This window comes from Hippopotamus amphibius, chromosome 3 (genome assembly GCF_030028045.1).
Source record: "Hippopotamus amphibius kiboko isolate mHipAmp2 chromosome 3, mHipAmp2.hap2, whole genome shotgun sequence".
Classification (NCBI taxonomy): domain Eukaryota; kingdom Metazoa; phylum Chordata; class Mammalia; order Artiodactyla; family Hippopotamidae; genus Hippopotamus; species Hippopotamus amphibius.
The window spans coordinates 17275044-17288095 of record NC_080188.1 but is presented as its reverse complement, the minus strand read 5'-3'; the positions used below and the strand labels follow the sequence as shown (position 1 = coordinate 17288095).

At 36.9% G+C, this 13052-nt stretch overlaps 1 protein-coding gene across 1 annotated transcript in view; it reads right to left on the bottom strand.

Moving 5' to 3' along the window:
• Positions 1-6473: 6473 nt before the first annotated feature.
• The window catches only part of LOC130849456 (NACHT and WD repeat domain-containing protein 2-like), a 101465-nt gene continuing 94886 nt past the window's right edge, over positions 6474-13052 (bottom strand). Inside the window, exon 3 of the mRNA XM_057728349.1 lies at positions 6474-6651. Coding sequence (XP_057584332.1) covers positions 6496-6651 — 156 coding nt within the window. The 3' untranslated portion in view covers positions 6474-6495. The remainder of the gene's footprint in view (positions 6652-13052) is intronic.

Genomic DNA, 13052 nt, shown 5'->3' with positions numbered 1-13052 from the left:
TATAATTTTCATTGTATTCTGGGCATTGTATTTAAAAGAGCTCTTATTTAGGGGTTCATTTGTTAGACCCACAGGGTGAGAGGCTAATCATGGCAGTACATTCAGTACTGGAACTGGGTGCAGCTAAGTTATAGTTTGATTCAATTTTCTTTGAACTGGGTGCAACTAAGTTATAGTTTGATTGAATTTTCTTTGATTCAAGTTTCAATGGCAAGAGTTCTGAATACTCTTGTTAGGTTCTAGCGGACTTTGTCTCCTAAATACCAAGAGATTGTGGAAGACTTTACTCTGCTTTTCCATCCCAGCTTTCTACATCCCATGTTGCCCAATGCCCAGTAAATGTCTCATGATGACAACTGCTGATGCTTTTGGGACACCTCTGTCTGTAAAGCCAGCTCACCAAGGGAGCACTCTTCTCTCTGGAAATCTTAATCATTTTTGTCTCCATAGCTCTACTAGCTCTTTAAGTCGTTACAGTCCTACTTTTAATGAACATTTTTCTTACCAGTTAAGTTATAAGGAGGTTAATTGCTCTCCAGTTCACTTTTTTTTTCTTTATTCTTATTTTTGACTGCATTGGGTCTTAGTTGCAGCATGTGGGCTCCTCACTGCAGTGCGTGGGCTTCTCTAGTTGTGGAGCGTGGGCTCCAGAGTGTGTGGACTCTGTAGTCATGGCATGAGGGCTCTCTAGCTGTGGCCCATGTGCTCGGTAGTTGTGGCATGCAGGCTTAGGTGCCCCCAGCATGTGGGATCTTAGTTCCCCAACCAGGGACCAAAGCTGCGTTCCCTGCACGGAAGGCAGATTCTTAACCACTGAACCACCAGGGAAGTGCCCACCTTCTTTTTTCTATAATACTTTTTACCACAAAAAAATGTGCTGTTTTACATAAGCTGTGAAATAGTGAGTTAAACTATGAAAATAGCTTATGTAGTAATAAAAATTTATTGTGGAAACATTTGCTATATTAGCAGCAATTAACTAAATGGCTGTATCTTGGCTTATACCAGTGATATAACTAGCTATTTTTTTTTCTTTTAAACAATATATTTTTTAATGTTTGCCTTTCTTTTTCTTTGGTGGTGATTTATTATTGGAAACAATTTATTAATGGAACCTGTCTTAGAATTATGATGTCTAGCTGATTTCAACTGGCAAGCTTAATTATATGGAAAGAATTACTGATTGTGCAAGCAAAATATATCTAGAATATCTGAGGTTGTAGATTACTTTTTATTTAAATTTTTTAATAAAAGGACTTTAAAAAATGTCCAGATTGTTTAGAAGATTTTCCAGTTCAAATCTGTGTTCACATTTTAGTACTTTTTTTCTTTTTTAGTAAATATGTACTTATAAAAATCATACAAAAAATCTGTACATTTTGTTAAAGTACAAACTAAATTAAGCACTTGTTTTAATTTTCATGTGTGTATTTTAATTTAGTGTACCTAAAATGGTAAATTAATCATAAGTTGAAATGTGGATAAAATGAACTATTTTCCAAAGCTAACGTGTTATAAAAACTGATTCTTCAAATTCAATTATTTAAGAACTCGTACTGTATTATTGTCTTAAAATTATTTAATGTAAGAAACTAAACTTGAACTGTCAAGCAGGCATAATTTAACTCTAAAGCTGACTGGTGACACAGGTGATGATGAACTGACCTACATGTTGTAGGTTTAATTCACTAATGTCACTCAGTGATGTACAAATACGGAATGGTTTAATTTTTACCAACAACAGCTGTGGCTTTGTCTTTACTCTTCTGGCTAGTGGAAAAAGTTAAATTTCCTGAATAATAGACTTCTCAGTCTAATTCCTTAAGATTTCATGTTGCTGGCTTAAAGTCTAGCCCTTTGAGCTTCCTTCGTCTCCCTTTGTGCATACTGGTTTTAAGAGAGGCTTCCCGGAGCTGCCTGTGGTAGGCAAGAGCATGGCCTGCTCTTTCTCTGTCCAGTGCCACTGATGGCAGCGTGTGTGTATGTGGGGGGGTGGGTGGGGAGGCTGCTTCTGCATCTGCTTACACTCAGGTAAGAATGATGGCAATAGTCCCGTTCTTTTGGTCTTCGCTTTCTCTCTCTCCAATGCCAACATATCATATCTGTGCAATCTGGTAGCCCCAGTGAGAATGCTGTGTGGGCTCTGGCTTCCTGAGACTCCTGGGAATGGACAGCAATGAACGAAACAGCAGATAGCATTCTCTGTCCTGACTCTAAGATAAGGAGAACACCCCCGTGAATGTGAAGTCATGGAATCTCCTCTTACCTGTCTCTAACTGGTGCTCTTTTTACTGGGTGCATGGGCCTGGCCTGGCTCTCCTAGAGTAAACTGCCAATATCTTTCCCTCAGTAAATCACATCATCCACAGTTTGGATTTAGGGAATGTAATGAGATACTGTCTTCACCCCTCAGAGCACCCACACACTTGGGGGCAGCTTCTCAAAGTCATCTAAGCTTTTCTAATTCCAGTTCTTCAAGCCAGCAGAGCACTTACTTTAATCAACTTCTGCCAAGAGATGGGCCTTTGCTCAAGGTCCAGAGTCAATGCCCAAACTCCACAAGCAATTCTCTGGGGGTACTCCGAATATAGAGGGATGATAAGAAGAAAACCCCCTACCCACTTAAACACACATTGTGAAGAGGAATGGGGATGTGATAGGTAACATGTACATGAAATCTGCTCTCTCCAACAGGTAATATTCTTCTCCCCTTCATAAAGATTTTTTATGAACTAAGTGGGTGGGACAAATTGGTGGGGAAAGATTCTGCTGAAGCTTTCACACTTTGTGAAGGCTGAGGCAATTCTCTGCACTTTAAAGGAGAAACAGATAGTGTCTTTGGACTCAACTGTGAGCTGTCTCCCTGTTAACTGCAGTCCTGGTCAAAATCCCTCCTTGGGAGCAGGCTAAGGTCTTACTAAGTAAATTTCAGCAAATTGATATATACTCTCTACATTTCACAGTGTTAAGTATGAACTCAAAAACCCTTTGGTATTTGACTCTCTGAATCAAGACTTAACACTTTCTACATCAAGACTATCGTCAACATTTTCAAAGGGAAAATTTTCCAGTGTCACATAAATGCCCCGTATGAATAAAAACATATTATTCTCATTTGAAAATAACTGAAATCACAATTTAATAATAACTAATGGTTGTTTAGCCCTTTATAGTTTACAGAGAACTCCCATATACAGCATCACATTTGGTTTCCACAACAAACCTTTGATATTTATTCAACATTTACTTACAGTTTACTGTTATTTTTTCCCATTTTATGGATGTGAGAATTAAAGCGTGGTGAGGTCAGTGACGTGCCTTGTCAGAACTAGGGTTCTACCTCCAACTGTGAAATAAAAATTCTGTGTTTTTCCCACTGGCTGAGCCTTCCTCTAAACACATGTCTACAAATACTGTTCTTCCTCAGTAGAGATGATGTATTTTAGTGTAATGTGTCTCTCAAGTTAATCCCGAGCGTGAAGCTGGGCACGTGTCCCCGTACCTTACTCTATCACTCTGTTCTCCTTGTGACCAAAAGCATCTGTACAAAGCATCACCTGGGATTCGCAGGCACAGTCTTGTGTGTCTCAAGGATCTCAGGCCATATCCCAAAGGACAACTTTTAGGAAATGAAGTTGAAAAGAGCCATCTGCATACAGTGTTTAAGACCAAGCTCCCTTTGAACTTCAGTCCCCTGAGTACTTAAATGTTTTGGTCCTGATTGAAGGCTCTGAAGATATAAAAACCTTTCTTTCATTCAGCAATGGTGAATTTTCTTGCCAAAGACTTCAGCATTAGGGGACGTAATATGCCATGCTCTGCAGCCCAGGGGGGTCCATCATGACTTGTGGAAATATCACAAGGGAGCAGTGGGCAAGGAAACTGGAGCTCAAAAGCCACACGCATACTCCCGCTGTTACCATAGCTACAGCAGGAAAGAGCATAAAAGACGTACTTTTTCCTATAAGCAGTGAAATAAGCCTTGCAGGATTTAGGATCACTGGGGTGAATAATCCTGGCCCTGTCCACAGGGTTTTATCCTGGTTGCCTTGAGTTTTAAGGTGTAACAGGGAACAGAAGGAGGGATAAATGATTTGTTTACGCTCAGTGAAGTTATTTATGTTCTATCAATCAGTTACACCTTTACTCTCAGAACCTGCATGAACTTGCAGAGTCAAATTATTCACTTCCCCATCAGCAAATTATAGAGATTAATGGCCATGACTAATATTAGTTTGGGTATGACACTCTACAGGGTGATAAAAGGAGGAGAATGTCTCTCTCCTTCCTGGATTTCTGAGGCTGGATCAGGATAAAGCTATGGAGATTATAGCAACAGAGATGCCCCAGGGCATGCACAGAGCTCTTTATGCCTCCTGAGTCTGGCTTTCTAAGCATGATGGAATCTGGTCTAACTTGTCCTCCAATGTTTGAATCTCTCCTACAGCACCTCTGCCAGAGTGATTTGTTTTCTTTAGTGTGATGACAACGTTGTAATGAGTGCATCATCAACAACTTAGTTTGGAGAGACACTGTCTCTCAAACTTTTTGTGGGTTACTATATGTGAGGCACTATACAAGTGTCCTGTAAATTCAGTTCATTCCCAGAATGACCCCAGGAGCTAAGCCAAGGCTCAGAATAGTAAAGAAGTTCCTCCAGTGTCCCACAGCTGTGAAATGTCAGTCAGACCCAGGGATCTGCGACCCCAAAACCCGAGAGGAAGCTATAGCCTCTAACCTCTTAAGCTGGAGCCACAATCTATCTCCTTGTAATTTCCACCCACTGGTCTAGTTCTGTCCTCTGAACAGTCATGGAAAAAAAATCTTAATTCCTCTTCCACTACTAGCTCTTCAGGTACCTATTGATACATGGCTTTCAGGACGCTCTGCATTCTGTTCAGACAACAGGACACTGTTTTGAGATATCCGTTCCTCAGCCCCCCACTGAGGATGTATTCTTCTTGTTTTGCATATTGCATTAGCTTTCTAAGGGGTGTCTTCATGCTCTGCCTTCTGTCCTGCCCCCAGAAGCCACGGCAGGTTTTAAAACGAGTCAGATCTCTTCAGTCCTCGGCTCAACGCGCTCTGGCTTCTCATGTCAAAGTACAAGTAAAATCTTTACAGCCAACTTCAAGATGACAGAGCCCCATGCTGTGGCCCCCACTCCCACACTCTCCCTTCCTGTTCACACTGCTTTCGGCACACCCGCCTGCTTCCTGTTCCCTACATGTGCCAAGTATGTTCCCCACTCCTCTCCCTGGAAAGCTCTGAGCTGGAATATCCACTTGGTTCTTCCCTGTCCCTCCTCCTGCCTCCCCTCCCTAGTCACTTGATCAGCGAGGCCTCTTCCACCTACTCTACTGAAAATAAGAATTCTCTCCCCTCACTGCTCTTCCCTTTCCTCCTTCCTTTTTGTATTTTTCTCCATAGCTCTTGTCACCATCTGATTATTGTTTATTTTACTTATTTCTTTGATTTTTGCCTGTCCTCTCCTCTTAGTCCCACATGACACAAGCTCCATGAGGGTAGAAAGTCTTACCTTTTGGTTCAATTCTAAGGTTAAATCATAAGAAACTGGCCTACAAAATGACCATTTCATATGGGTCAACTTGCCCCAGCACAGAACAGCATTCAGTAAGTAGTTGGTGGATAAATGAATAATTTATCCACATACCAAAAATATTATAGAGACTTTATGTACTTTACATCTTATGTGGACTTGAATATAGATGAACATGCAAATAAATATTAAAAACTTTTATTGATACACTAAACCTAGCATTTAATTATATGATATGACATTTTCTTCACTAGTAGTTTTAACAGTCATCCCTCAGTCTCAAAACATCCTGTGTCAAAAGGGCCAACTTCCCTATCAATTGGTAGGAGATGTTTGGATCCAGGATAAGGTCTGTCTTCAGCTAAATTATGCATGTCACCAGCCACAGAGTGACCTGCTTCTCTTACTACCACTGTGTTTACCCAGAGGAGTGGATATTCTTTAGAAAATAATGACAAACTAACAATAATGTTTCACTTGAGCATCTCCAGCTGAAAATCACTGCAAAAACAAATTTTTTCCACAGGGTAGCAATCCCTATTGGCGGATCTGACACAGTATGTTTGGTTTACTTTAACAATGTTTCTGCCACAGTATTTTAAAACAACATGCCAGAAATTCTAATGTTGAGAAACATACTAGGATGGAATACTACATGATAAAATATAAGGAAAATTAGGATAATTATTGGAGGACTGACACAGTAATCCTTACTGCTGACCACAAGGTGCTGTGGAAGTTGTCAACCCCAAGTCATCCCTTTGATTACCACCTCAAATCTGCAGTGCTTCTTATGGAAAGTGGAGGATGTTGTCCTCACACATTGCGGGCAAGGAGACAGTTTAAGAATTTTAAATAAATATAAAAAAAGCAAGTGTTTTTCCCCCTTTCTAAAAGCCCCTTAAAAGTCACAAATCAAGAATTCTCACATTCATCTAGAATTTAATATAAAGCATTAGTGTTTTTATACCCACAACAAAACATGGACCTGCAGAAGTTTTCAAACAGTCCTCCAGTAGCTTCATCCGGGTCCTCTGGAGCTCAGGGCTGTCCCATTCATCTTCTTCAATTCCCCAGTACAGATCTATGACCTGGGGACCAATGGATGAGGCAGTGTTAATTCACCTGTGGGAAAACTCAATTGACGTCTAGGCTTTATTCTTATTCGTAACATTAAGCTAATGTGACTTCCAACTTTTCTCTTTGCAGCATGTTTTCCCTTAGAGAGGGAAAATGATTTTTCAGATCTAAGGAGGTATTTTTTTTCAATCCCATTATAGTTTGGGGATGAACACTATAATTTCTCTTTTGTTCCTGATTATACTGTTGACATGGGCCCAGAGAAAATGAAATGTTAAATGTCAGAGGATTTGCAATGCAGGCTTTCATTATATTGAAATGGTAACAGGATTTTAGAAGTCTGAAAGCAGTGGGATATAGTCACTACACTGAGACAAACAACAGTGTATAATATTACTGTTTGTCTCAATGTGAGTAGGGAAAACCACAGTGGGCATTCACATACACTGACCCAAAGTTAAATAGCTGCATTTCTTTAAAAAAATGAAAAAGAAAAAGAAAGCTGTTATCCCATGGGGACATTTTGTTTATATCTGTTATCTCTAAGCAGCTTGGCTTTCATCAGTACGTATCTGGGAAAACCATGTATGGAAAACAATGAAAGGCATGCCTTACTGAGAAGTGAGGATAATAGGATTCTCTATCTCCTTACTTCAAAGATGACAAGGAAAGATTCTGAGAGTCTGTAAAAAACTTTTACAAGTCAGTCTTTGAAAGATTTGCCATAGAGAGCAGTATGGGTTTCATTCCCTTTACTCAACTGCTATCTGCATAAGGTAAATGTTTCTAATTGCAGCTTTGAAGATTTCTTCTTTTCCTTATTTCCCACAAGCAGAAAAAAAGAACCTCTCCATGCTGGCTGTTTGCATGGCATTTAGTGAAATGCAGGCACAGAGCATGGGGTCCCCCACTGTGCCCCAAGTGCTCTGTGTACTTCCCACCTCTTGGCAAATGCCACACACAAGTATGTTTGTATCAAATCTTTGTCTATCTGCATTTGAGTTTTTAGATGGCTGATAGATATAACAGTTCTTTAAAAAATATTCCCTTGGCCCAGTCCATGAGTTTTATAACATATTAAACTATTAGCACGGATTTTGGGGGTTCTTTCCTTTAATCTACCTTTCAAAGTTTAATCACAATATTAAGAAAGGGGGACATCTGATATTATAATTTTACTGTCCAATATGAGAGCCCTTAGCTGTGGTTATCTAAAACTAAATATAAATTAGAATTAAAAATTCAGTCCAAATGCTCAATAGTCACATGTGGTTACTGACTCCCATGTTGGAAAGTGCAGATACAGAATACTTCACCATCACAGAAAGTTTAACTGGATGGAACTGTAAATTACTGAACTTCATATACTGAAATTTCTAGAACAAGACATTTTTGGCCATCTGCCAATAAATGTCAAACACATATCTGCAATGTGAATGGTAACTCTTAGTTTTGCCATCCACAAGCTAACAACCATACACAGAGCCTGGTCCCCCCGTCCTTTCAACTGACACTGTTTGAAGAGCTGAGCAAAGGTATGATTTAGAATACATGAGAAATAGAAATGGTAAAAATGAAAGGTAATGTAACAAAAGCTATAAATATATACCTGCTATTCCTCTCACATCATCTTTTAAGTGATATAAAATTATATAAGTAATTACATCATTGTAACTTATTACATGCGGCATATATGATAATAATAGCACAAAAGGCAAGAAAAGGGATTACAGCTATATAGGAGTAGTTTTTCTATAGCTCACTGGAATTAACTTATCAGACTCTGCTTACAATTTATACTAACTTAAAATGTATATGCCTTAAAATAACTACAAAGAAAATAACTCAAAAATATAATGAAAAAAATCATTAAAGGAATTAAAATGTTAAACTAGAAAATATTTACATACTACAAAGCAAAGAAGTAAAAGAGGAACAGAGGAACACAAATGACAGACATATAGAATAAAAGTAAAATGGCAGAAGTAACTATGTCAATAATACCATTAAGTGTCAACAGATTAAATTAATCCAAACACAGAGACTATCAGACTGGATAAAAACAAGATCCAAGTATGTGCTTCTACAGGAGTACACTTTAGATTCAAATAGGTTAAAAGGATAGAAAAAAATGACAAAGGAGGCAAGAACATACAATGGAGAAAAGACAGTCTCTTTAATAAGCAATGCTGGAAAAACTGGAGAGCTACATGTAAAAGAATGAAATTAGAACACTCTCTAACACCATGCACAAAAATAAACTCAAAATGGATTAAAGACCTAAATGTAAGGCTGGATCCTGTAAAATTCTTAGAAGAAAACAGGCAGAACACTCTTTGACATAAATCACAGCAAGATCTTTTTACACCCACCTCCTAGAATAAAGCAAATAAAAACAAAAATAAACAAATGGGACCTAATTAAACTTAAAAGCTTTTGTACAGCAAAGGAAATCATAAACAAAATGAAAAGACAACCCTCAGAATGGGAGAAAATATTTGCAAATGAAGCAACCGACAAGCGATTAATCTACAAAATATACAACAGCTCATGCAACTCAATATAAAAAAACATTCAAAAAAATTGGTAAAAGATCTAAAAAGACATTTCTCCAAAGCAGACATACAGATGGCCAAAAAGCACATGAAAAGATGCTAACATCACTAATTAGTAGAGAGATACAAATCAAAACTACAATGAGGTATCACCTCACACCAGTCAGAGTGGCCATCATCAAAAAATCTACAAACAGTAAATGCTGAAGAGGGTGTGGAGAAAAGGGAATCCTCCTACACTGCTGGTGGGAATGTAAATTGATACAGCCACTATGGAGAATAGTATGGAGGTTCCTTAAAAAACTAAAAATAGAACTACCATATGATCCAACAATCCCACTCCTGGGCATATATCCTGAGAAATTCTAAAAGATACATGCACCCCAATGTTCACTGCAGCACTGTTTACAATGGAAGCAACCTAAATGTCCATCAACAGAGAAATGGATAAAGATGTGGTACATACATACAATGGAATATTACTCAGTCATAAAAAAGACTGAAATAATCCTATTTGCATCAACATGGATGGACCTAGAGATTGTCATACTGAGTGAAGTAAGTCAGACAAAGACAAATATCATATGTTATTGCTTATATGTGGAATCTAAAAAGGTACAAATGAATTTATTTACAAAACAGAAATACAGTTACAGATGTAGGAAACAAACTGTGGTTACTAGGAGGTAAGGGGGGAGGAATGAGTTGAGAGATTGGGACTGATAGATACACACTACTATATATAAAATAGATAACTAATAAGGACCTACAGTACAGCACAGGGAAACCTACTCAATACTCTGTAATGGCCTATATGAGAAAAGAATCTAAAAAAGAGTGGATACATGTATATGTATAACTGATTCACTTTGCTGTACAGTAGAAACTAACACAACGTAAATCAACTATACTGCAATAAAAATTTTTAAAAAGTTCACTTAAGAATTAAGTGTTAAAATAGTGTAGAACTAGCATGAGAATAGACAAAATCAATAAAACAATTCATATATGTATAAGAATTTATGTTAAATGTAATATTTCAAAAAAAATCAGATGTAAAAAGATCTATCACTCAAACAGCAACCATACGAAAGCTCACGGGGCTATACCAATATCAGACAAATATATACTAATATCAGACAAAAGAAATTTTAAAACAATATAACTAGTGATGAAGAGGGACATTTTATAATGATAAAAGGGTCAATCCATCAGGAGGATATAACGATCATAAATGTATATGCAAAGAACAACAAAGCCTTAAAATACATGAAGCACAAACTGAGAGAAATGAAGGAGAAGTAGACGATTCAACTATAATAGTTGGAGACTTGAATATCTCATTCAATAATGGGAAGAACAAAAACCTGGAAGACTGCGGCAATATTATAAACAAACTAGTTCTAACATGTCTTAGGACAATCTACCCAGCAACATAATATACATTCTTCTCAAGTCCACACAGAACATTCTCCAGGATGGAACATATGTTAGATCATAAAACAAGTTTCAATAACCTTAAATGGATTTAAATCGTATAAGGTATGTCCTCTGAAAACAATGCAATGATATCGGAAATCACTAATAGAAACTTGGAAAATTCACAAGTATATGGAAATTAACACACTCCTAAATAACCAATGAATCAAAGACAAAATCACAAGAGAAATTAAAAACTACTTTGAGATAAAAAAGAATGAAGATACAACATTCCAAAATCCATGTGATACAGGTAAAGTAGTACTTAGAGGGAATTTAGAGCTGTAAACACCTATATTAAAAATGAAGATTTCAATAATTTAACTGAAGACAACAGAAAAAGCATCAAGGCCAAGCCAAAGCAAGCAGAAGGAAGGAAATAACAGATTACAATGGAAATTAATGGAAAAAACCAATGAAACCAAAAATTAGTTCTTCAAAGAGATCAACAAAATGGACAAAACTAACTGGATTGACCAAAAAGAAAAAAAACCCCTCAAATTCCTAAAATCTGGGGTGAAAGAGGCCATTACTACTAACCTTACAAAAATAAAAGGATTATTAGAGAATACTACGGACAACTGTATGCCAGTGAATTAGAACACTCAGATGAAATGTAAAATTTCTAGACACAAGTTACATAAATTGACACTCAGAACAGAAACTGTGAAGACATTTTTAACAAGTAAAGAGGTTAAATAGTAATTTTTAAAAAGCTGCATAAAAAAGAAAAGCCTAGGTCCAGATGGATGTACTGGTGAACTCTGCCAAATATTTACAAATGAATTAATACCAATTATTCAGTCTTCCAAAAATTACAAGAGAACACTTCCTAACTTATCCTATGAGAACAGTATGATCCTGGTACCAAAGCCAGACAAAAATATTACACAGAAAATACAAAGCAACATCTCATCAAAAATAAACATCAACAAAAATACTAAAAACTCTAACCTGGCAACATTAAAAAAGGATTATACAACACAATTAAGTGGGATTTATTCCAGGAATGCAGGGTTGCTTTAGCATCAGAAAATCAACTAATGGAGGACACTATATATTAATAGAAAAAAGGACAAAACCACATTGTCAGTCTCAACAGACAGAAAAAAGTCTGACAAAATCCAACATCTCCTCATGATAAAAAAAACACTCAACAAACTAGGAATAGAAAGTTTAACATCTTCAACCTGAATAAAGGGCATGTATGAAAAAAACACATCTAACATCATACTTAATGAAGACTGAAAGCTTTCCCCCTAAGATTAGGAACAAGAGAAAGATATCCACTCTCACCACTTTCATTCAACACTATATTGGAGATTCCAGCCAGGGCAACTTGACAAGAAATAAAATGCATCCATATAGGAATGAAAAAGGTAGATCCACCTTTATTCACAGACTATAAGATTCTGTATATTGAAAATTCTAAGGAAACCACTAAAAAGCTGCTGGAACTAATGAGTTGTGCAAGGTTGTAGGATACAGAATTGATCTACAAAGCCCAACTGTACTTCTATATGCTAGCAATGAGCAATCCAAGATAAATTTTATGAAGTCCATTTAAAAGAGCATCAGAAAGAATAAAAAGCTTAGGAATAAATTTAACAAAAGAAATGCAACATTTACACTTTGAAAGTTACAAAACACCACCGGAAGACATCCCCTATAAGTGTATTGGGAGACTAAATATTAATAAAGGTGGCAAGACTCCCCAAGTAAATTATAGATTCAGTGCAATCACTAAAGACTCCCAGCTGGCTTACGGAATGTGAAATTCACATGGGAACTCAAGAGACCCAGAAGAGCCAAAATAATCTTGCAAAAGGAGAACAAAGTTGGAGGACTCACACTTCCAGATTTCAAACTTAGTACAAAGCTACAATAATTAAGACAGTGTGATACTGGCATAAGTATATTCAATGGAATAAAATTGAAAATCCAAAAATAAATTCTCACACTTATGGTCAACTGATTTCAACAAGGGTACCAAAACAATCAATGAGGAATTAACGGTATTGAGACAACTGGACATCTACATGCAAAAAAACAAAGTTTAATCCCTACCTCACGGACATAAATTAAGAGTTAAAACTATAACACTATTTTTATAGGAAACCTGTGACCTTGGATTTACCAAGGGTTTCTTAGATATGGTAGCAAAGTAAAAGTAACCAAAGAAATAGATAAATTGGACTTCCGCAAAATTAATAAAAAATTATGCTTCAAAAGATTCTATCAAGAAAGCGAAGAGGACACCCTCAAAATGAAGAAAATATTTGCAAATCATATGACAATAGATTTATATCTAGAATACATAAGGAACTCCTACAACTCAAATAACCCAATTAAAAAGGGACGAAAGATCTGAGTAGACA